Consider the following 22,102-nt stretch of genomic DNA (forward strand, 5'->3'; position numbering starts at 1 on the left):
TAACTAAATTAAAGCTTCTGTAAAATTTAAAATTGGCTCCCTTCCCATTTTCAAGTCCCTTTGTCATCCCCTAGAGCCTCCCATCTACCTGTCGCTCACACACTCAGTATTCATTGTGTGTCCTCTCTTTAAAACTGGGTTTGAATGCAAATGTATTGGAATCGTTTTCTGTAGTAGGGAAATTTTTGAAGAGGCTCTAAGATATTTGGGTTAACCTAGTTCTTAAATATCTATGTTGATACTGTAGAGGTGTGTGTTCTCATTAAGCACAATGAAGCAAATCTTCCATATAATTGCATTAGTGATACGTGACATTAAAGCCTAATTGGCTTGTTTAAAATATCTAGCACATCAATTTCTTTTAGATTGTGAAGATTGAAAAGGTTATGAGTGCAGTTACATATTCCTGGGTGAGAAATTTCAATTTTAGTACAGTTTGTTGAGAATTAATTAGGATATCGAGTCTAAGAAAAAAGGGTGTGGAATGCCAATAAGGCAATTTTGTGTTTAAATCCGTTTCTTGGATTATTTTTGGAAATCCCAGTGAAATTTTCTATATTAATTTTGATTACTAAAATGAAAATAAGCTGCATAGAACTAGGATTATGATAAATACTTACAATGTTTCAGTGTGTACTCATTTTATTTTCAAATTCAAACTTTTGTAGGAAATTGATGAAGCCTGTAAGAGAATAAAGCGTGAGGTTGATGATTTGGGCCCTGAAGTTGGTGACATTAAAATCATTCCACTGTACTCTACACTCCCACCTCAGCAGCAGCAACGCATTTTTGAGCCTCCGCCTCCAAAAAAGCAGAACGGAGCAATTGGAAGAAAGGTAGCATTGAAATGTTTTCTATAAACATTGCATTAATGCCGAAAGATTTGTCTGTGAGATATCAAACTATATTGAATTATAAAGGAGTAAGTTATGGGTGATTGTGATCTGAATTGTATGCTACAAAGTTACCTGTATTTCCAAAGTAAATAGAAAGAAATGTATGTGAGTAGAGTTTTGCATATCTTTTGACCTTAGAGTAAGAGCAGATACTGCTTCCCTCTCTCCCCAGAAGTTCCTCCTTAGCAAATGGAAGGTTGATTGGGGTGAGGAAGACAGCCAAATGTCTTCCTCCCCATTAAATCACTTGGCAAAAACTAAGTACTTTTTTCTTCGGTGCCCTGGCTTCTGCCTAGAATTTTTGTCAAGACCTAACCAAATGTCATGTCTGTAGGTATGAAATGTTGACTGCACAGATCTCTAATAACAGCAACACTAATCACACTGCGTAAATATTTGGATTTCTTGAGGGCAGGAACAGTGGATCCTTTTGGTGTGGATATCTGCCTGGCACAGGAAGGGAGCCAGGGGTATTCCAGCCTTGTTTCTGGGTGCTTTGTGTGTGTGGGGGGCATGTATAGGAAGGAGATCTGAGTTTGATACAGGCAGCTATGCTTTTATTTTTTAAGATACGGAGATTCTGGTAGATCCTTTGAAAGTAAGATTGCATTGTTTGAAAAGGTTGGAAAACCACTAGAGTCAACTTGTCTTCTAAAAAGCCCTGCCATTTATTAGGCTATATAATAAGCTGCATGTGAATTTTGGTACAATTCTTAATCTGGTTTTAAAGTTTGCATATTTTAAAGTGGGTATAGTTGATTACCATCATCACCTTGGGGAGATGATTGTCAGGGATTAAGCTTATTGTATACAGGGTACTAACATATCTAGAACAGTCTAGGCCCTCGTGGCAACTGTTATACATTTCTTGAGTTTATTCATGTAGAAAAGTCTTGGAAATATTACTCACTTATGACTTGCTTATCAGTCAGATTTGGAATTTATTGCTTTCTTATGTCTGTATTCTAGCCTAACAGATTCACAATTTTTTTTGCTGTATTTTTTCGATCTTTTTTCCCAACATTTTTGATGATTGTTGGAAAATTACAAATTATAAAGATACTTAAATGTATCATGGTTAATTATCTCTTTACATGGCTGTGTAAAAGTTAAATGAACCAGATACATTTTTCAAATGGAAAGAACTTACTGAAAAGATAGGCAACACCAGCGTAGTGGTATATAAATTAACAGGAGATTGATAGGGAAAAAAATTAGGTTTTGAGTTTTTCATAGATCAACAAGAGTAGTGAATATGACTTTTAAAAAAATAGTCTGATCATAGCTTCATTATGTTCAACATTGCAATTATTTTTGTCGTAGTGCTGTCTCTAGAATATGTTTTAAAATATTTTCTGTTTATGTGCATTCAGAACTTTGGGGGACAGTTTTAAGTGATAACTTTAGTATATAATTTTGAAGTTGATTTGTTGACTGAAAAGTACTCATTCTCTGTGGAGTTTTTAAGTTCACTCTTTGTCAATGGATGTATATAAAAGTAGCTGTTTCGTAAACATTTTCTATAGTAAAGAGGAGTTAGTACATCCTCCAGGCAGGTGATTTAATTTTTTCTTGAAATCATGTACACTTTGTGTATCTGCATTTGTTTTAATTTTAAAATGGTGTTTTTATTTATCTTTGAGTAAAATTGGCTTACAGCAAGATTTGCGATGTTTGTCTTTTCATGTAGTTCTCTTCATTCCATTTTGAGTTACTTTGAGAACTATCGGGCCCTCACTTACTAAAACTTACTTCATATCTGAGCTCTTCTTTGCTCTGTTAATACTAGTATATTGGAAATTTAGGTTCAGTCTGGTGTCAGTCCAGTACATGGTACATTTTGTAGACTCTACAACCTAAGCCCATGGAATAGAATTAGTTGTTTGGTTTTTTAAAACTATTGTTTTTCATGTTCTTGTAAATCCTAGGATATTTAGGAGAATTTTGTCTTTCTGAAAAGAGTGATTCAGCAGCAGTTGGATATATGTGTGATGGCCACAGATGTTGAGGGGAGGCCGTTGGAGTTCCCAGGGCTTGGGCTCACCATGGGATCCCATCTCAGGCTTTTAATTCAGAATCAAAATTAAGGGCCACAATGCTATTTCATCATCTACTAATGATGTTTCATTCAGCTAAAGCTATAGGATCTCTTGTTGGGAAATCATGTTATCTCCTGGCGTGAGTCAGCTTCATCTTAGAGGTTGAGAAGAGCGCTGTCATGGCCTCCCTGGATGATCCCAGGGGAGGGAGGACTTCCCTTGGCAATTGGTGCATTATTCTTTATGAGGAAAGACACATTGAAGCCCAGCATGTTTAAGGGAAAGTGACCAATCTTTATAGAAGTTTATAGAGGAGGATTCACTCAACAAATCATGTATTTTGAAGCTGGTCAGGGAAGGTGGGAGTGCCAGCTGAAAACCTGAGACTGTTGAAATGCACTAAGGCCAAGCAGTGACTGGCAGGTGAGATGAGCAAGTGACCATCAGACCCAGGGCTTGGCAGGTTCAGTTAGAATAGAAGAAAGGATTGGTGGGATTGAAAAGAAGAAGGGTAAGAATTAAGATGCACACAGGTTACATGAGGGAATGTGGGTGGATACCAGAACAGTAAGAACTGGTATTCAGTTACTATTTTCCTGTTCTCTTTTTTAAATGCTCCAACTTTGGTAATATCCTATTTATATTATAAAATAAAGAACTAGAGGCCAAGGCTTGATTCTTTTGTCATGAATTCATTAATTAAACCTAACTGTGCCAGTTACTAGAATGGGACTTTCATTCAAGAGTGCTGTCACTGACTGATACTCACAATTCATTTAAAATTACAGGGAGGGATAAATTGGGCATTGGGATTGACATATACACACTATTATATATAAAATAGGTAACTAATAAGGACCTACTGTATAGCACAGGGAACTCAATACTCTGTAATGACCTATATGGGAAAAGAATCTTAAAAAGAGTGGATATATGTATATGTAAACTGTACAGCAGAAAGTAACACAATGTTGTAAATTAACCATACTTCAATTTAAAAAAAAAAGTAACTGTGACAAAGCACAAAAATAAGTAAGTAAATAAATAAATAAAATTACATAGGAACATTTAGGGGTTTACAGTCTGCTTCCAGTGTGAAACAAAATACTATTTGATTCATGTTTTTGTTAAATTACTTTATATTCGAGCACATTTTGTAAGGTAGTACCTTATTTGTTATCTTACTCACTGTATTAATTTATGCAAAATAGGGTTCCTAATAGGATTGTGGTAAAACTAACAAAACAGCTTTTTAGTACTAAAGTTTTAAAATGTAAGCTATATTAAACGTAATCTTTTATGGGCACTGGGTACTTAACTAGTATTCCTTTTACAAATAGTTACTGAGTTCTTTTTATGTGGACTTGTAACATAGCACCAATGGTAAACTTTCAAGTTTTTAAGCAGGAAAGGTTGACGGCTTCCCTGGTGGCACAGTGGTTAAGAATCCTCCTGCCAATGCAGGGGACACAGGTTCGAGCCCTGTTCCGGGAAGATCCCACGTGCCGCGGAGCAACTAAGCCCGTGCGCCACAATTACTGAGTCTGCGCTCTAGAGCCCGCGAGCCACAACTACTGAGCCTGCGCTCTAGAGCCCGAGAGCCACAACTACTGAAGCCCGCGTGCCTAGAGCCCATGCTCCGCAACAAGAGAAGCCACCACCATGAGAAGCCTGCGCACCGCAACGAGAGTAGCCCCCACTTGCCGCAACTAGAGAAAGCCCGTGCGTGGCAACGAAGACCCAACACAGCCAAAAATAAATATATTTTTTTTAAAGAAAGGATGAGACCGCAATTCATAAATTTATGTGAGGGTGGAGGCTTTTACCTGTTTTGATCATGCTTGACATTTGTTCAAATATTTGACTTTAAGTTAAAGCTACAGTAGTTTTGTACATGCATGAAAGTTTACTCATCAGTAAGTCACTTGTATGCAGTTTTTGACTAAGACTTATAGCTGCTGTTTTATATAGATTTGGTGTTATTAAAATCCAGCAACTATTTTTGTTTTTATTTAGTTTTCATTAATTTTGTCCATACAAATAGCTGATTTTTCTGTAGCTTATCTTAGAGTTTACTAATTAACATGGCTCAGAGCATACATTGCTCAATAAAAAAGAGAAATGGCCCTTGTGGAGATGGCTCTATAGTTTTAAAGAGAGGCTTAATAATCCACTATCTGAAGATAACTTAGTGTGGTGCTGCTGGGACATTTACAAACCAGCTAATGTCCTCACTGAATTGGAGACCCCACCGAGTTCCCTAGGGACTAAAAATCCAAATTTGTTTAACCTAAATGCATTACTGTGTCCAAATAGAATTCAAGTAGAGCAACTCAAGTACTTTGAAATGGAAATATTGAAATAAAACAACGTGGATTCCATTAGAAGGCAGATTATTGAGGAGGAAAGGGATATATCTAGCTGATAGTTTATTCTTAACACATATAATATAAAAAGATTAGAATTGGCATCACCAGACTTTTTATCATAGTGTTTATCCTATATATGGGGTTATTTACCTGAAATAATTCCTTTGCAAGTGAGGTTTGAACACTCTTTAAGACTCTTTGAACACTTATTGCCAAGCTACAGTCTAGAAAGCTTATAACATATATATTCCTGTCGGTAATATGCAAGTCCCTTGACAAATTCAGTATCACTGTGTTATGACCACTTCCTAATTAGATCATGTGCCACTTAACACATCTAGAACATACTTAGGGCTTGCCTCACTCACCCCATTGCTAAGGTTCCAAGACAGCTAGATAACTTTTATCATCTCATTTATTTCTCTGTTCTTTTGTGATCTGTGGGTGTGTATGTTTTATTTAGCCTTAGTTAGTATTGTTTATCCAGCTCTAGTGGTAGAGTCAGTAGAAATACCTCCCTCAGAGTTGTACAATTTGTTATGAGTGTTCCCCTTTTTTGTCCCAAAACCCACCTCTCACAGGGTAGGTAGGTCCTACTCAAAAAAAATTTTTTATCACCTTAAAGCTTTTTAACCAATTTACTTTTTTAATCTTTGGAAAAAGTCTAAAGACCATGCTTCTCTAGGTCTTTTTATGCTTGTATTTCAGAGTGTGACTTTTGGATGGCAGTTGACTTTATCATCAGTAATGACATGGAGCTTGCCAAAGTTGGTGTAATCACCTGATTCTTAAACACTTGTGAAATCACACATCCACACCACCTTATAAGGCATTGTATGATTTGTCACACACACACCCAGAGAAAACACATGAACACCAAGTGAAATTATTTGGTGGACAAAACTTGTTTTTAAATAACTCAAAGGGTTGATCACATCAATACATTTTTATTACATTGAGTATATTTTGTTCTATTAGAAATATGTGAAATGTATTTTTTCCCCAAAATGTGTTTTAAACATCTATCTAGAAGTACAGCATCTATCCATAATGGCAACCATTCTCACCCTAGAATAACAGAAAACCACAAGACCTCTTATGTAATCACAGGCATGTAGTTTGTGATTCTGTATAGTTTATAAGGGCTTTCCACATTCATTATCTAAGTTTATATCTTAAAACTCTGTCTCAGCTAGACTAGTATACAAGAGTTATAAAGGGAAATTAAAGCTTGGGGGTGTTAAAACCTCTCCACTCTTACTTAACTATTTAGGTTTGATTCCTGGCTTTGCCACCTACCCCTGCTCCTTCCACTACAACACACTGACTTTGTAGAAGAATATTAAACTCTGGTTATATTTATTCCAGTTCACCTGTTAACCTTGTTTATGCTTGCTTCAGCTCTAATTATTGAGTGTGCGTGTCTTCGAAATGTTCTGGAAAATATATTTCATTAGCATCAAACCACTTATGGTTTATTGTCCATTTGCTAGTTAGCAGTCTTTTCAACTGACCAATGCACAAAGGGAGCGTTTTGGTCTTAGACATGCAAATGATTCTAAAATATTGTCCTGTTAGTGATGCTCTAGCAATCTTTTTTTAGTATGTATAAATTTATTTTATTTATTTATTTATTTTTGGCTGTGTTGGGTCTTCGTTGCTGTGTGCGGGCTTTCTCTGGTTGTGGTGAGCGGGGGCTACTCTTCGTTATGGTGCTCGGGCTTCTCATTGCGGTGGCTTCTCTTGTTGAAGAGCACGGGCTCTAGGCGCATGGGCTTCAGTAGTTTTGGCTCGCAGGCTCAGTAGCTGTGGCACACAGGCTTAGTTGCTCCGCGGCATTCTAGTAATCTTTTAAACCTCCAAGATTTCCTGGCAGTGTGAGTCCTTTCTTACATGTGCCTATGGGCATTCTTGTCCATATGCTCTCTCGTTTAAGCCGAACCTTCTATTTCTAGTGCTCTTCCCTTCCCTCTTGTGGGTAGATCCCACCTTACCTTCAACAACTCTCCTAAATGCCATTTTCTCAGTAAGTTTTCCTTGTCTTCACTTTGGAAATAAACACTTTAAAAATCTTACAGCGCATTTTTGATGTCATTACACTTCCTCTCCACCTCTGTTTCATTACAAACTAAAAGCTTTAAGAGCAGACTCTGATTTATCTTCTGTGTCAACTGCTTGCATATACAAGTATCTCCTATTTAATGGCAGCAATCTGTTCCCAAAATCAGATGTTTTGGGGAAAATAATAATGAGGATCCCATTTTCCCATTGTTTAAAAAGAAAAATTATGTAACATGTCCTTCTCAAGCCCCTAATCTTCTAAAACCTGTTTAAAATACAGTAAAACACCCACATGAAAAAACAAGCTATCATGTTAGTATGTAAGTGCTTTAAACATTCCCTGTCAATAAAAAGTTCAAATGATTAACAGTTTCCTTATATGCAGTGACACCCCCTTTGAGACTATACACTTTCCAAAACATCTACATTCTGTTCTGATGATCTGCAAATTCTTGGATTCTAACTTGAGATTTTCAGCCCTATGTGCCATTTTGTTTAAAATACTGAGTTGAGTTTTGGTGATACAAAGTTTTCCTTTGTTAATGTTGCCTGAAAATATTGAAAGATGTTACATGTTGTGTGGAGTTTGGCTATTAACCAAGGAGTGTTCTCTCAGGGAGACATTCTGTGAGGTAAGCTTATATTGCTTTATCGATAATTTTCTTTTGATGCTCTTCTGCTATTTGAATAATCAAAACATGATGTGATTGAGTAATAAACCTGAAGATTTTTTGTTGAAAAAGGTAGGTACTATGATGAGCTAAATGAAACTTTGAATTCTTAAATATTAATTCGTCTTTATATAGCATTGGTCATTAAAGATCAAACCTTATTTCTAGTTTATTTAGTGGGTTGTAACTGATTGTTTAGTGAAAGTTAATGCTAATCTTACTATTTGAATTGTACTTGGCTGGTAGTATAAGTTAAATACTGTTTATTTCTTAACAGGTAGTTGTGTCAACTAACATTGCAGAGACATCTTTGACAATAGATGGTGTGGTATTTGTGATTGATCCTGGATTTGCGAAACAAAAGGTACATATTTTGTACTACTTTAGTACTTTATAAATTAGTATTAGTTTAACAGTACTTATTGCTTACTCATTTAATGGCTGAAATTTACTTTTTAGAATTATTTTCCAGTTTGTGTTTTATTTTCAGACTTCTGAGATATGAACCCTTTGTGTTCTAGCTGGCTTTCACATACTAAGCCCATGTTTAATGTTTAACTCTAGGAGGCTTTTTAAGTTGCATTGGTTTCTTTGTTTCTTTGTAGTGATGGTGAGTGTTTTGTATGTGAGTGTATGTTCATGTAAGGAGTATGGTGATAGTAATAAATACAGGATTGATTATCATAACCTGCATATCAGTCACTCCCCAACTAAATTAGAGTTTCTATTGCCAGGCACAGTACTTGAAAAAAAAGTACTATGTTAACCTCTAGTTTAACAGTACTGAATACCAAGCACTTTTACCAAATGAAGTGACTACTCAGTAAATAAATAAAACTATGTTTTATAATTTAAAGATCTTTGATTGCATTTGATTACATTTTATAAATATAATTGGGAGAATTCATTGTACATAGTATTCATGTTTTTGATGGAAAACTGTCCTTTAAACTGGCAGCATATAACTGACTTCTTCTGGACTAAGTTCAAAATAGTTTTCTTAATGTCCAAGGTGTTGAAATTGACAGGTTATTTTCAGGCAAAAACCTTCAGCACAATCCACTATATAAGAGTAAGGTAAGGCTGAAATTATTTTAAATTAGGAAGAGTGAAGATGATATAAGCTATCTGTGTGTTAGATAAGAGACTTTTCACATTAGCTTGAGTCTCTCAGAATGCTGGAGTCAGAATACCTGAAAGAAAGTTAAGGAGTAAAGACGATGAATTTTGTTTCTGTCCCAGCATGGTATATAGTGGTCATCAGTACTACTTTGTTTATTTTGGGGTTAGCTGTGGGCTTTGGATACTTCTGTTAGATCACAGTTTTGTGTTTAACTGAAGGAAGAATCATTCTTAATGTTATTTCCATTCCAATAGGTATATAATCCTCGAATCAGAGTCGAGTCCCTTTTAGTGACAGCCATTAGTAAAGCTTCAGCTCAGCAAAGGGCTGGTCGAGCTGGACGAACCAGACCTGGGAAGTGCTTCAGACTTTATACAGAGAAAGCCTACAAAACAGAAATGCAGGTAAGGGTTTTACTGTGTCCTTCCTAGTGTGTTTGGAAGGTTAAGTTGAATTTGTTACCAGGAGAAAATTACTTCATTTACTTTTTCTTGCCTTTTGGCACTATAATCTCTTTAGTTTTTCTGAGATTTATGGTGTAGTCTACCAATACAAATCTTTGTTACAGTTCTAAGTCGAGGTGGGCAGCAGCAGTAACACTTCGAACCCTATAAAGATAGTTCACAGAAAGTGTCTGATTCCCTTTTAGTCTTTTTAGTCCACAAGTATTTTTCTCCTCTCTTTAGTCAGTGGTTTAGAAGAAATGCCAAAAGTTAATAGCTAAGGGGGCAGAGAACAGATATGTTTTGCTTTTTGGAGCAAGAGGATTAAGGAATATTTAACAGAACAAATGTTTTTGTATTTTTCTAGGATAACACCTATCCTGAGATTTTGCGTTCTAATTTAGGATCAGTTGTGTTACAATTGAAGAAACTTGGTATTGATGATTTGGTGCATTTTGATTTTATGGATCCACCAGGTATGAATTCTCAAAGCATATTTTATCAAACCTTTTAACCAAAATTGACTCTTTCTCTTCATCCTATTCAGTATATATATTAAATACATTTTACCTGTTTCTTACAATGCATCAAGATAAATTTTGTGTGTTAGCATTAAAACTAAAAGAGTGACAAAAGAGCAAATTCTTTTTTTTTCCCTTCAGAATAACGAAATTATTCTGGGAGTTATTGACAGGGCATGAAAATGTGAAAAATTCCCCAGTTGTTTTTTTGGAAGAAAAATAGTTTGATAAACACATTGTTGAGTTAACAGTTATTTAACGTACTTAGGAAGATGACAGTTTTACTACTATACAGGGAAGTTTTGCAATTTTATATGATTCATAGTTTGCTAGATCTCTGTAATTGAATTTGATGACAGTTTGAGTTTCGAGTTTGGTCCACTGTAGAATGAAAAATGAGAATGCTTATAATAGTTTGTACTTTGTCATGTTTTTGCTTATTAAGGCAGCTTGTCTGTTATATTGCCTTTTCCCCCTAGCTCCTGAAACTCTGATGAGAGCCCTAGAACTTTTGAATTATCTGGCTGCTTTAAACGATGATGGAGATCTGACTGAACTGGGATCCATGATGGCCGAGTTTCCTCTAGATCCACAGCTCGCTAAAATGGTTATTGCAAGTTGTGACTACAACTGTTCTAATGAGGTCCTATCTATTACTGCTATGTTGTCAGGTAATAGAGGGAAAGGAACTAAAAAAAACCCAGCTCTTCAAAGTTTGGGTGGACTTCACTTTTGGTTTTGTTTTTTAATATTTAGCATGATAGTAGATTTTATAGGTGGTTTTAAGGGACTCATTTTGTTTCCTAAATATCTTGTAAAGTAGCTTCATAATGACATAGTATTTACAAAAGTAAATTAAGTCATTGTGCACACAGTATAGTAAAAACATGGGCTCTCTTGAGTACAAATAAAAATCTCAATAAGAGAAGAATAAGTCTGAAGACATTATAACTGAGTTCTTTGGTAGGTCCATCAGTTTTGCAGTTTATTGCTGAAAGTACCAGAAGAACTTTATTCTAGTAGCTGGCACTATTAAGTGAGCCTGAGACAAAGCAAACTGTCATTTAAAGAGTGAGCTTTTTCTACATGTATAAATCGTACTGCAGTGGCAATCAAACATTTACTTCAAACTTAGCATCAAATAAATAGAAGTAGTAATATATAATTCTAGGTTTAAAATCTAACCTGATGGTAATTCTTTTACAATGGCAGGAAAACACTTGATAAAATAAATATGTCTAATAGATAAAATTGCTTATTTTAAAAATTGGAACGTTAAGCTGAACAAATACTATTTTTTTTAATAGCAGTAACACTTAATTCACAAATAAATAGTAACTTGGAAATTAGATTTTCCAAAAAAAGAGAAATATTGTTAACATACAAATATACACTGGTTCTTGCAGCGACAAATAGAAAACGTATTAAGTTTTTACTATCAAAGTACTCTATAATACTAGTTTCAGTACTGGGGAAAGTTGACTTCCAGTCAGAGTGGTTTATTGGTATTATTTATCATTAAATGCCTCAAATAATTCAAAATCTTACATGTAGTTAAAGGAGGAAATTTTTTAAATTTCTAAATATAAAAATTTTGGCTTAGTTTAGATGTATATTTTAATGGTGTGAATTTTTAATTTAAGAACTAGCTAAAATGTTTTTTTTGCAGAGTTATGATTGATCAGACTCAGAGCAGATGGGCAGGGCAGTATCGAATCATTTTAATGAAATTGTAGTCTCTTGCGGAGGTGGTGGTAGGTTGTTGTCTGCCTTTTCTTATATGTTGTTTTTGCTAGATTCTCCCAGTTGTAGTTAACCCAACATTTTAGTTTTTAGAGAAAGTGTGGGGCAAGAGTTTAACAGACTGTGTATTTGTTATCTGCCCAGTTTTTATTTTTCTAGGTTCTCTTATCAGGCATACTATACAATTACCATTGTTTGAGTTTAGAAAATTAGCCCTTTAAAAAAATTGGTCATTATGATGCAGTTGAGATCTTCCAACTACATCTCTTATTTGTAATAGTTCTACAAAACGTAGGGTTTACTGGTCATCTTTAGCACATCAAGAGAGTGAACATTTATGTGCAGCGATTATTAAGCATGGCATTTGTGGGGGAAAATGTTAAAGCGTGAGGAAGAAGTCATGGAACTGAAACAGTTTGCTGAGCTTGTAATGCTTTGTTTTCCATTTAAAGAGTTTCTGAAGTTTTCGGGTCCTGATATAAATAGCACAAATCAGGGGCCTTATGGAGTGCTTCTTATACCCAATATTTAACTCTGGTAGCTAGTTCACATTAACTTTCAGAGCTATGAGAGGTTTCTGTACTTTTATTTATTACCTTGCTTCAGTTACATTAAGCAAGACTTAGTATTTACTGTGATCATGTGTCATTGTCTCTATTTGGCTTCTTTGGAATCATTTTAAAGGGGAAACTGTATGGCAAAGAGTAATTGATACTGTGTTTGATCTCACTGTCGATTATTCCCATTATCTTCTATCTGAACTGATAATTTATAATTTTTTTTATTGACAAAGTTTTAAGAGCTTTTAAAATGTGTTCACAAAGTCCCAAGTTGTTAAGTCTTTTTATTTTCATAATGCTTTTATAACTATGGAATTGCTAAAGTGAATTAAGGAAAGTTGTATTTCAAAAAATATAGTGCACGCTTTGTATGTAACAACTTAAAAGTTTTATGTGAATTAATATTGAGGCTCTAAACAAATACTGTAGTTATATATTTTGATGACCCTTGAAATAATGACCGTTTCAGACTAATTGTCAACTTTTAAAATATTGGATTCTGCTTTTATATTGAAGTCTTCAAATACAGTTTAAAAAAAACTTGGGACTTTATTTTCTAATCTTTTTCTTAAAATACTGGAAAACTAGGCGGAATATTCCCAGCCTTTTTGAATTTTCTTAATTCAGAGGCGGTTTAACCTTCCACCACTACTGCTATCATCAAAACCCAAGATTTCATGATATTTTTTATGTTTACGTATGCTTCTGCTCACCAGTGCTAATAGTGATACCCACCAGTTGGTAATAGCCACAGCACTAGGGAAGAATTACAATAGAAATGTGGCAGTACACTGGTTGGAAAGTTGGTTTTAGCCCTGCAGTGGGCAAGTGTAGCTTTATCACTTTCGTAACCATTCAGCGGATTCAATGGATGGCCTTTTAAAAAATTATATTTAGCTAAAAGGCTATTAACACCATAATTCTGGCTATTGGTAGAGCTATCGGCACTGGTTTTTGAAATAAGTTGAGCTTTCTAGTATCTTGATGGCCTTCAGAATAGCTGTTTTGATGCCTACTTTTAGATCTAGTTAAAAATAATCAGGTACTCTGTAGCTTTGAAACCCTCTTGTCTTACAGATGTGGTTAGGTGTTGATGTACCAAATCAAGGTAGTAAACAGTCCAAGATGCAGTTGGAGGCCATCCTGCCCTGCCCTATGCTCTGTGAACTGACCTAGCTAGGCCTTGTTCCTCTATCTGTGAATGCGTGACTCATCGATATGGGCGTTTGTGTTGGGCCCATACCAACCTTGTTTAGTCCCACAGTGTTTTGTTCGCCCCACGGAGGCCAAGAAAGCTGCAGATGAGGCCAAGATGAGATTTGCCCACATAGATGGAGATCATCTGACACTGCTGAATGTCTACCACGCTTTTAAACAAAGTAAGTATAAATTAGATTGAAGGCATTCTTTTGTCTAAATGTCACTTGCAGCATATAAGATGTTTCTTCATCTCACTTTCATTTATTATCTGTGACAACTTTACATTAGAAACCCAGAGATCCTTTCGAAAAAAACTCATGACTAGCATTTAAAATAGAAATTGCCCATCTTTTCCAGAGTTGTTTACTTTTATAATCAGGGAAAAAGCACTGGAAAGCTGGAAAATACAGAGAAATAAAGATAAAATACTTGTATAAAATTTACCATGAACGTACAGATTTTGATATACTTTTGTTTTAATTTTGTATTTTTTGTGAATGGTTTTGTATTATAGAATTATTACTGTCTAATATTTTTACTAATAAATAGCTCTTACAAAAGAGTAAACTAAAATAGAAATACAGGCTATAAATGTGAATGACCATTCTCAGGCTATAAGTGGTCCCTAAACACGAGGGGGAAATTCAGCTCTACTTGTAGTTCAATAAATGCATTGTTATTGAGAGGTGCCATTTTCTCACCTATAAAATTGGCAGAGGTTAAAGAAAAATAGTCTTTAGCTGTGTAGGAGTGGGTTTAGTGGAACAGTCTTACACCAGAGCTGGGAATGTAAATTTATGTTATCTTTATGAAAAGCAGTAGATTTTATGTTACCAAGAACCTTAACAAACTCAAACCCTTTGACCCAGAGATAATCTGTGAGATTTTCTTGTAGTATTCTGTGGACAGAGATATGTTTCAAGTTTTTTATCCCACAGTTCTCTGTCATAGTAAAGGAAAATGGAAACTACCTAAATGCCCACCAGTAGAAAGATGGTTCAGTGACTTATGCTATAGCAACATGGTGAAATATTGTTCTAGCTTTATATTATGTTTTCAGAGAATATTTAGCAACATGAAAAACATTTTCCAGTTATTTGAAAACAAGGAAACATAGTGGTGATAATACAGTTATTGCCAGATGCTTTTGTTGGACTGCACTATTTATAAAAATTAAATGAGAGGAAAATGTAAAGGGAAAAAAAATGTGGAAATAATTGTAATAGATTCTGAAAGTATTTGATTTCTACATATCAGTAGGTTAACCTGTTGGGTGATACGTTATCAGAGACTGATAGCCCTACATCACCCTTTTCCAGGAATGTGGTGTCTTCAATCACTCTGAAAGTTTGTGGTTTCTGCTGATAAGAATTTAGTTTCCTAATTTATTATATAGACATTCAAATTTTGCACTGCTTGTTTTATTTGAATCTCATTTTTATTTCTCAAAAAATCCTATTTACACTCTTAAAATAGTCTGTTGACTTTGGCACATCTCTTTGGGGACAGGGGTGAATTTATTCATTCAGGGTCCAGAAGTGCTAGAGGGCCAGTATGAGGAACAAGGACCTTAGCAGCCAAATTGCACATCTGTGTCTTACACACGAACTCTGATATGAGTTGATAGAATTGATGAATACCAGATAAGGAAAAGGTAGAGTCCTTCTCTTCCTAGATCTAATAAATTTGGGGCAGATAAGGGAGGTAAATGAAAAGTAATTGAGAAACAGATGAAGGCCAATACATAGTTTACTTCAGAAAATTTATTTTATCCTTCTTGTGTCCAAAGTATTGGTAATACATAATGTTAAAGACTTTATTCCCGATGGGATAGGTCAACTCAAGAAATACACTATATTCCTGTTGTGGTGCGAACTGTATCACATGCTGGTTGATAACTGTGTGACCACCAGACATAACTTATTAACAGATTGTGATAACTGCCTTGAGAAGGAGCAGATTCACATCCATCTTGGTTCTCAGAATCCCTTGACGTTACTAAGGTACTGTTTTAAGTGGAAATGAAAAGATTTCTGAAAGAGCAGCATGGTTTTTTAACCCTATTTCTCTCACAGGACATTTTAATTCTTTTAAAATTAGGTTGTGTTATTTTGTCATTTAAGCTTTTGATGGTAACTAGCACAGCATTGTATTTGGATTTCATAATTTGCTTTGAAAATGAAATTTAAGATTTATAGTGGAACTGTGTGTTTTCATTTTTACATATAAATGTAACATTACAGTATCTTATGTTGGAGTTTTAAGATTTAAATGATAAAATTGCTAAAGAATGCTTGTGCTTTATATACATATTTAGTAGTTGGGAGCTTTCTAGGAAAATATTGAACAGTAGGTACCTATAAAAGCTTTATCCTACGCATTCTAAGCAGAGGGGAGTGTCATGAAGTAGAATGGGAACATCTACTCACTAGATAGATGATCCTTTTCTACTAAATGCTTCTCACTGCCATAGGGATGGTAAGCTGTTGGTTAGTTTTAGACCTTTTCCTCGATACGCTTTTCTTAATAAGGTCAAAGGAAACAGAATGACTGGACATTTAGCCTTTAATCACTGCCACCTTTTCAAATAAGGAGAGCTATTCTAAAAATAACATCAAACTTTGATCTCCACATAATATTTGGACATTTCATATCCATTTATTGAATTTGGGGTGTTTAAACTAATTTTTAAGTGACGCTGTGTTGTATTTGAAACATTGTGTATTTGCAAACTAGCAAATATTAGCAAATATTTCAGATATTAGTCAAGAAGATCTATTTCATTAAAGACAATGATTACATAGTAAAGATAAATTAGTCTTTATACTATTTGTTTTAACACTTGGGAAACAGAACTAGATTTAAGTTATTTTGCGGTGCCTTAATTTCTCTGTGTGTTTGTGTGTGTCTGTGCTAATGGTTTGGCTTTAGATCTTAAGAGTAGTTTCACTGTGAGAAATATATAGCTAGAATTATTTTAATAAAATGTTCCCATGTTTGGATTTTATTCCTCCCATTTATCAAACTGTTTCTCAAAAATTTAGAAACATAGTAAAACCATCAGATACTATTTGTTTATCTTGACAACTTAAAATTCCTGTTCTGTTACTCTTTAGTGTATGAATTCTGTGAAAAGTTTAGCATGTCAGAAACACTACACTCCAGATCAGAGTCTGCAAATGAACAACCCTTTTAAGAAGTCCCCCTTTTTATTGTCTGTTTCGACGTTACCTTTCATTAAGCACATACTTTCTTTGTTTCATCTCTGAAGATACTCAGTGCTTTGCTTTAAATGTCAGTATGTTCAGTTGGATACCTTTTATTTCTCATTCCAGATGGGTTAATTGATGGACATTTTAACATGTCAGTTCTTCAATTTAAAGGTCACTTACTACCCCACCTATCCACCTACCCTGTTTCTGAAATGTGGCTGCATTTTGTAATGGATAAACATTTATTAATATACCTGTTGTTCCTCTGACAAACTATTAAGAATACGTATATTATAATTAGTAGAATCCTAGAACCAAGGAGAAAGGAATATGCCAAAGATTACTGTATATCACATAGCTGGAAAAGGATCATCATAGTTGTAATTTTTTAAGGGAACCCCCGCCCCCCGCATTTCACAATAACCCTCTTAGATTTATTTATCGAAGGGCCTCTGAAGTAAATAATGCAATTTTCCATTGTGACTGTCTTTGAGACATAAAGATGGCACTGTGTAATATTTTACATGATGCTCCAGTTTGAGCTCTTATATGAGCATCTCTAGGTTAGTTGGAAGGATTCATCAATGGAGAAAGATCCCTTTGATAATAAAATACATGTAGTGAAATTACTTGAAGTGCTTTGATATAAGCTTTGTTTATTAAACATAAGAGTGAGTGTTCCAGACATCCTTGTAAACTATGTCACTTGTATTTTAAACCACTAAGAGGTACATGGGTCACAGTAAAACTTTTAAACACTAAGTTTGGGGTGCTCTAGCTCAGGAATAAAGAAAAGCACACAATAGTCACTTGAAGTTCATTTTTATAACTTTTAAATTGTATTTGACAGTCTTAATCTAAGCTTGTTTTTTCTTTGAAAATGAGAAAGACATGGCATTTTTCCAGATTCTCTCAACCCACCCCTGTCAGACTATCGAAAACAACCAGGTGGATGTTTATGGGTAAATAACTCAGTACAATTAAAATAGTTTATCCAAAAACCATTGTTTTGTCATTCAATAGCCAGAAACCTTAGTGCTATTTCTAATTTTGAACTTTACTCCAGATTTTTAGGAAAGTTGATAACATTGTGATTAATTTATAAAAATGATGTGGGTTATTCCTTTTTGGGTTATTTAGCTTACTGTTTATAGTGATTTCCTTTTTTAATTAGATAATATACCTGTTTGGATGATTCATGTCCCCTCTTATTTTCCCTCCCTCCAACTTTGTAGATCATGAATCGGTTCAGTGGTGTTATGACAACTTCATTAACTACAGGTCCCTGATGTCAGCAGACAATGTACGCCAGCAGCTATCGAGAATTATGGACAGATTTAATTTGCCTCGTCGAAGTACTGACTTTACAAGCAGGGACTATTATATTAATATAAGAAAAGCATTGGTTACTGGGTATTTTATGCAGGTATGTGGATAATACAGAAGTGCATAATTAAATGTTTACATAGTAATGTTTGTTTTCTATAGCAGCCCTTGGAATCCACGTAAACACAAAAATTCAGTTAAAGAATGCCTATAAATGTTGATCTTAAATTTTATGTCCAGATTCTTGAATGAACTGATATACTGAGTTTTTACGTGTCTAAATTAATTCATTAAATGGCGTAGTTAGTGATCCAGTTATATAGAAATCAATTTTAGAATTACTTTTTTATTAATGGAGTCTTTAAGACACTTGGTGCTGGGAAGGCCAGGTGTGTCTTTTGATTTAAGTAATAAAGATGAAAAATAATTTAAAACGTTTCATTTAGCTTTGTGTTTTATATTGGAGGCTGAAGTAAAACTTGTCAGGTAAATCTAGTGAATATTTATTTTAAGGGACTTACAACAAATTATGTTTTTAAAAATGCAAAGTTTTTCTGGCGAAAACAATGAAAAGTCAATCCCTTACTACTTGAGATGGGATTGGTTTTAGTTATCTCTTATATATCCCACTTGTTTTTTTCATTGTCTCCTTTGGCTCTGTCTTTTAAGCAAGATGTGGCCTGCCTTAAGGCCAGATGAGCTCAATAAATAGAATGGACTTAAATGCACTGAGTCAGAGTGAAAGTAGATTGGCTCATTGTCTGTATTTGAAATCAAAGCAACAGAATGTTTATTGTGGCATCTTATAAGATCTTATTAGAGTTAGGATTTTCATGCCTTGCTCTATTACTCAAGCATTATGGATTTCTAATTCTCTCTTAGGATTAAAATTTATTAGAAATAGGGCATGCAGTGTAGTACCTGGCACTTAGTAGGTGCTTAGTAAATATTTATTGAATAAAATTGAGTTTATTTTCTATTATGTATTATTCATTTCTATTATTCACACATATTCTTTATGTTACTAGAGTTCTAGAATTGGAAAGGGCTACCTTCATCTGCTTTGGATGAGTGCCACCAATTGATATGTTTAATTATAGATAATGAATCTTTTAGTAATTGTTCAGCTACCACAAAGTTGTCACCTGGCATTAAGAACCTACTCTAGATAGTCTAAGGCAAGAAGGCCAAATAGTATATATTAGGCTTTGTGGGCCCATTAGGTCCCTATTAAAACTATTCAACTCTGCCTGCCCTTATAGCACAAAAGCAGCCTTGGACAAATGGGAATGCCTGTGTTCCAATAAAACTTCACTGAAATGTAAATTTCATGTGATTTCCACTCCAGTGTCACCAAATGTTTCTCTTTCGGATTTTTTTCTCCTAACCATTTAAAGATGTATAAAGTATTCTTAGCTGACAGGCCTTACAAACATAGGCAGTGAGTTGGATTTGGCCTGCTGTAGTTTGCTGATTCCTGCTTTTATTAGGCAGTGGTAAATAAATATAGCCATCAGATAAAAAGCAAAAGGTGAGGCTTGCTTGTCCCTAATTATATAGGTAGCTTTACACCACTTTTGTTTTGTAGCTAGCACATCAGAAGTATTGTATTAATTTACTGGGTTTTGGTTTCAGGTGGCACATTTAGAACGAACAGGGCATTACTTAACTGTGAAAGATAACCAGGTGGTTCAGTTGCATCCCTCTACTGTTCTTGACCACAAGCCTGAATGGGTGCTTTATAATGAGTTTGTTCTTACAACAAAGAATTACATCCGGACGTGTACAGATATCAAGCCCGAATGGTAAGCTCAGCGCCTTTCGTTCGTTACTTGCTTAGAATGGAATCTGAAAGGAGTCTTGTTTTTCGTTTCACTCTGGGGAATTTGGTGTTTTCATCACTAAGGTATATAGTCCAGTGTATAGTTATGGGGCTTTGACCTGATGGTATGGTTACCTCTTAAAATCTTTGCTTTGATAAGAGGACGGTGGGATTGTTGATACGGACATGGGCAGGATTTGGAGCCAAATATAAAGTTACAGTTGACTGATATCAAGAGTGTCTTTAGTGCCATTCTCTTGCTGTTGTGATTAACTCAAGTCTCCTGGTTCCAGAAGTCAGTCAGTCTTTATATTTTATCTGTCCCACTGTAATTAGCTCTCAACTATTATTTATTTATATGTTGGTGCTTTAGGAGCTAAGCAAGCATTAAAAACTATACCTCTTTTTGTATCATTGCATATTTGATTCACAAAATGTAATCAGAACTGACTCTTACTTTAAGCAAAATTACCCACCCACTTCACTAGCTCACTACCTCACTCCCTCTTGTGTCTTTTTTTTTTTTTTTTTTTTTGCCAGAATCTATTCTATAACTTAAGATAGGAAACGTCAGCCAAGAATGGTGGGACTGAAGCGCTTATTTTAGTTGATGTCACTTGCTCTATACTTTGAGGCTTCTTTCCTACACTGATTTATGACTTTTGACACTTAAATTGTGTAGGACATTATCATTTTATCTTAAATGCTTTGTTGAGAAAAAATTGTATTGCCAAATTTTTAAAAAGATTCAGTAAAGTGTATTGTTTGGGGTATAGAGTTATATTTATGGTTATTAGAACTTTGAAAATGAGAAGATCCAGTCATTTGAATACCAAGATGTTTCTTGTATAGAACCTTCAGTACTATAACCTTAGAGAGGTTGGTCAAAATAGTGTTCTAGAGTGAAGAAATGAATGACCTTATGTTAATATCTTTGTATTAATGTAAAGAAAGGATTTTTTATAAGAATTTATCTTTTTTTTTTTAAGTTTATGGAAAGTCCACCATCAGAAAATTTACAGCTTACTAGAAGCATGCATATCAAAAGTGGTGTTTATAAGGATTAGGCATTTGTAATTTTAACATTGATTTGGATTTGTAGGTTTGCTTTTCTTTATCAGTATATTAATGAGTAATGCCTATCCCGTTAGCAACTCCAGTACTTTAATTGTTAATTTGGTAATTTTTCCCCCCCTTCTGGACAGGTTGGTGAAAATTGCCCCTCAATATTATGACATGAGCAATTTCCCACAGTGTGAAGCAAAGAGACAGTTGGACCGCATCATTGCCAAACTGCAATCCAAGGAATATTCACAGTACTGAATTCAATGCTTAGAACTGAAGTTATTCAGAGGACAGCTTTAAAAGATGAATGAACTCAAAAGTTCAAGTTGTGCTCTTCACGTTGGTTCAATAATGGCCTTTATTTGAAAGCTTTTTAATTTTTCTTTACAGTAAATATTCCATTCTGATTTCATAAATTAAACATTTATGCCTCCCTTTTGTGTTGACACTGTAGCTCATACTGGAAAAGTCGATCAATGTTTTGCAGTTTATTGAAAGTAGTTCTATATATAACAATGTTATAAGCATTTCTTTAGAAATGGTTGAAAATGCTTCTAAAATGTGATTATCGACCATGGTATGCATGATCGTTGTAATTGTTGACATTCCTTTTAGAAGTTGTGAAATGTTACAACTTGTGCTTATGTAGACACAATCTTCTGTCTCAGTACAGAGGCACTGACTTCAATAAAGTCTATTTATACTAATTTTGGCCACAGCACTTTGATATTTTTGTTCTAGTCTCTTTAAGTATGGCTTCTTCTCTTCCCCAGTGTGGGACTTTTTTTTTCTCTCCTTAAATTGTAAGTGTACTATGATTACATATTCAGCATCTTTCCACAGGGCTGCTCTTTAAAGTAGTCATTACAGCAGTGTTTTAAAGAACATAGCTTAGCACTTTGTTAGGTCAGGATGTGATCTAATGGGATAAAGTATGTAGTTTTTACTCAGAATTGGATCCCCAAAGACAGAATAATGAAAGGATAGTTTTCTCTTCATTTTAAAGTTCGTTCCATAAGGCTGATTATTTATTATTTTGTTATCACATTTT

At 34.6% G+C, this 22,102-nt stretch overlaps 1 protein-coding gene across 1 annotated transcript in view; it reads left to right on the plus strand.

The window, feature by feature from the left end:
- DHX15 (DEAH-box helicase 15) overlaps nt 1–21,758 on the plus strand; it is a 51,339-nt gene extending 29,581 nt beyond the window's left edge. Inside the window, exons 6-14 of the mRNA XM_007168444.3 lie at nt 669–836; nt 8,314–8,400; nt 9,414–9,563; nt 9,970–10,078; nt 10,603–10,794; nt 13,683–13,805; nt 18,074–18,264; nt 19,800–19,969; nt 21,192–21,758. Of these exons, the coding sequence (XP_007168506.1) occupies nt 669–836; nt 8,314–8,400; nt 9,414–9,563; nt 9,970–10,078; nt 10,603–10,794; nt 13,683–13,805; nt 18,074–18,264; nt 19,800–19,969; nt 21,192–21,309 (1,308 nt within the window). The 3' untranslated portion in view covers nt 21,310–21,758. The remainder of the gene's footprint in view (nt 1–668; nt 837–8,313; nt 8,401–9,413; nt 9,564–9,969; nt 10,079–10,602; nt 10,795–13,682; nt 13,806–18,073; nt 18,265–19,799; nt 19,970–21,191) is intronic.
- Nucleotides 21,759–22,102: the final 344 nt, after the last annotated feature.

The sequence above is a fragment of the Balaenoptera acutorostrata genome, chromosome 5, assembly GCF_949987535.1.
Source record: "Balaenoptera acutorostrata chromosome 5, mBalAcu1.1, whole genome shotgun sequence".
Taxonomy (NCBI): domain Eukaryota; kingdom Metazoa; phylum Chordata; class Mammalia; order Artiodactyla; family Balaenopteridae; genus Balaenoptera; species Balaenoptera acutorostrata.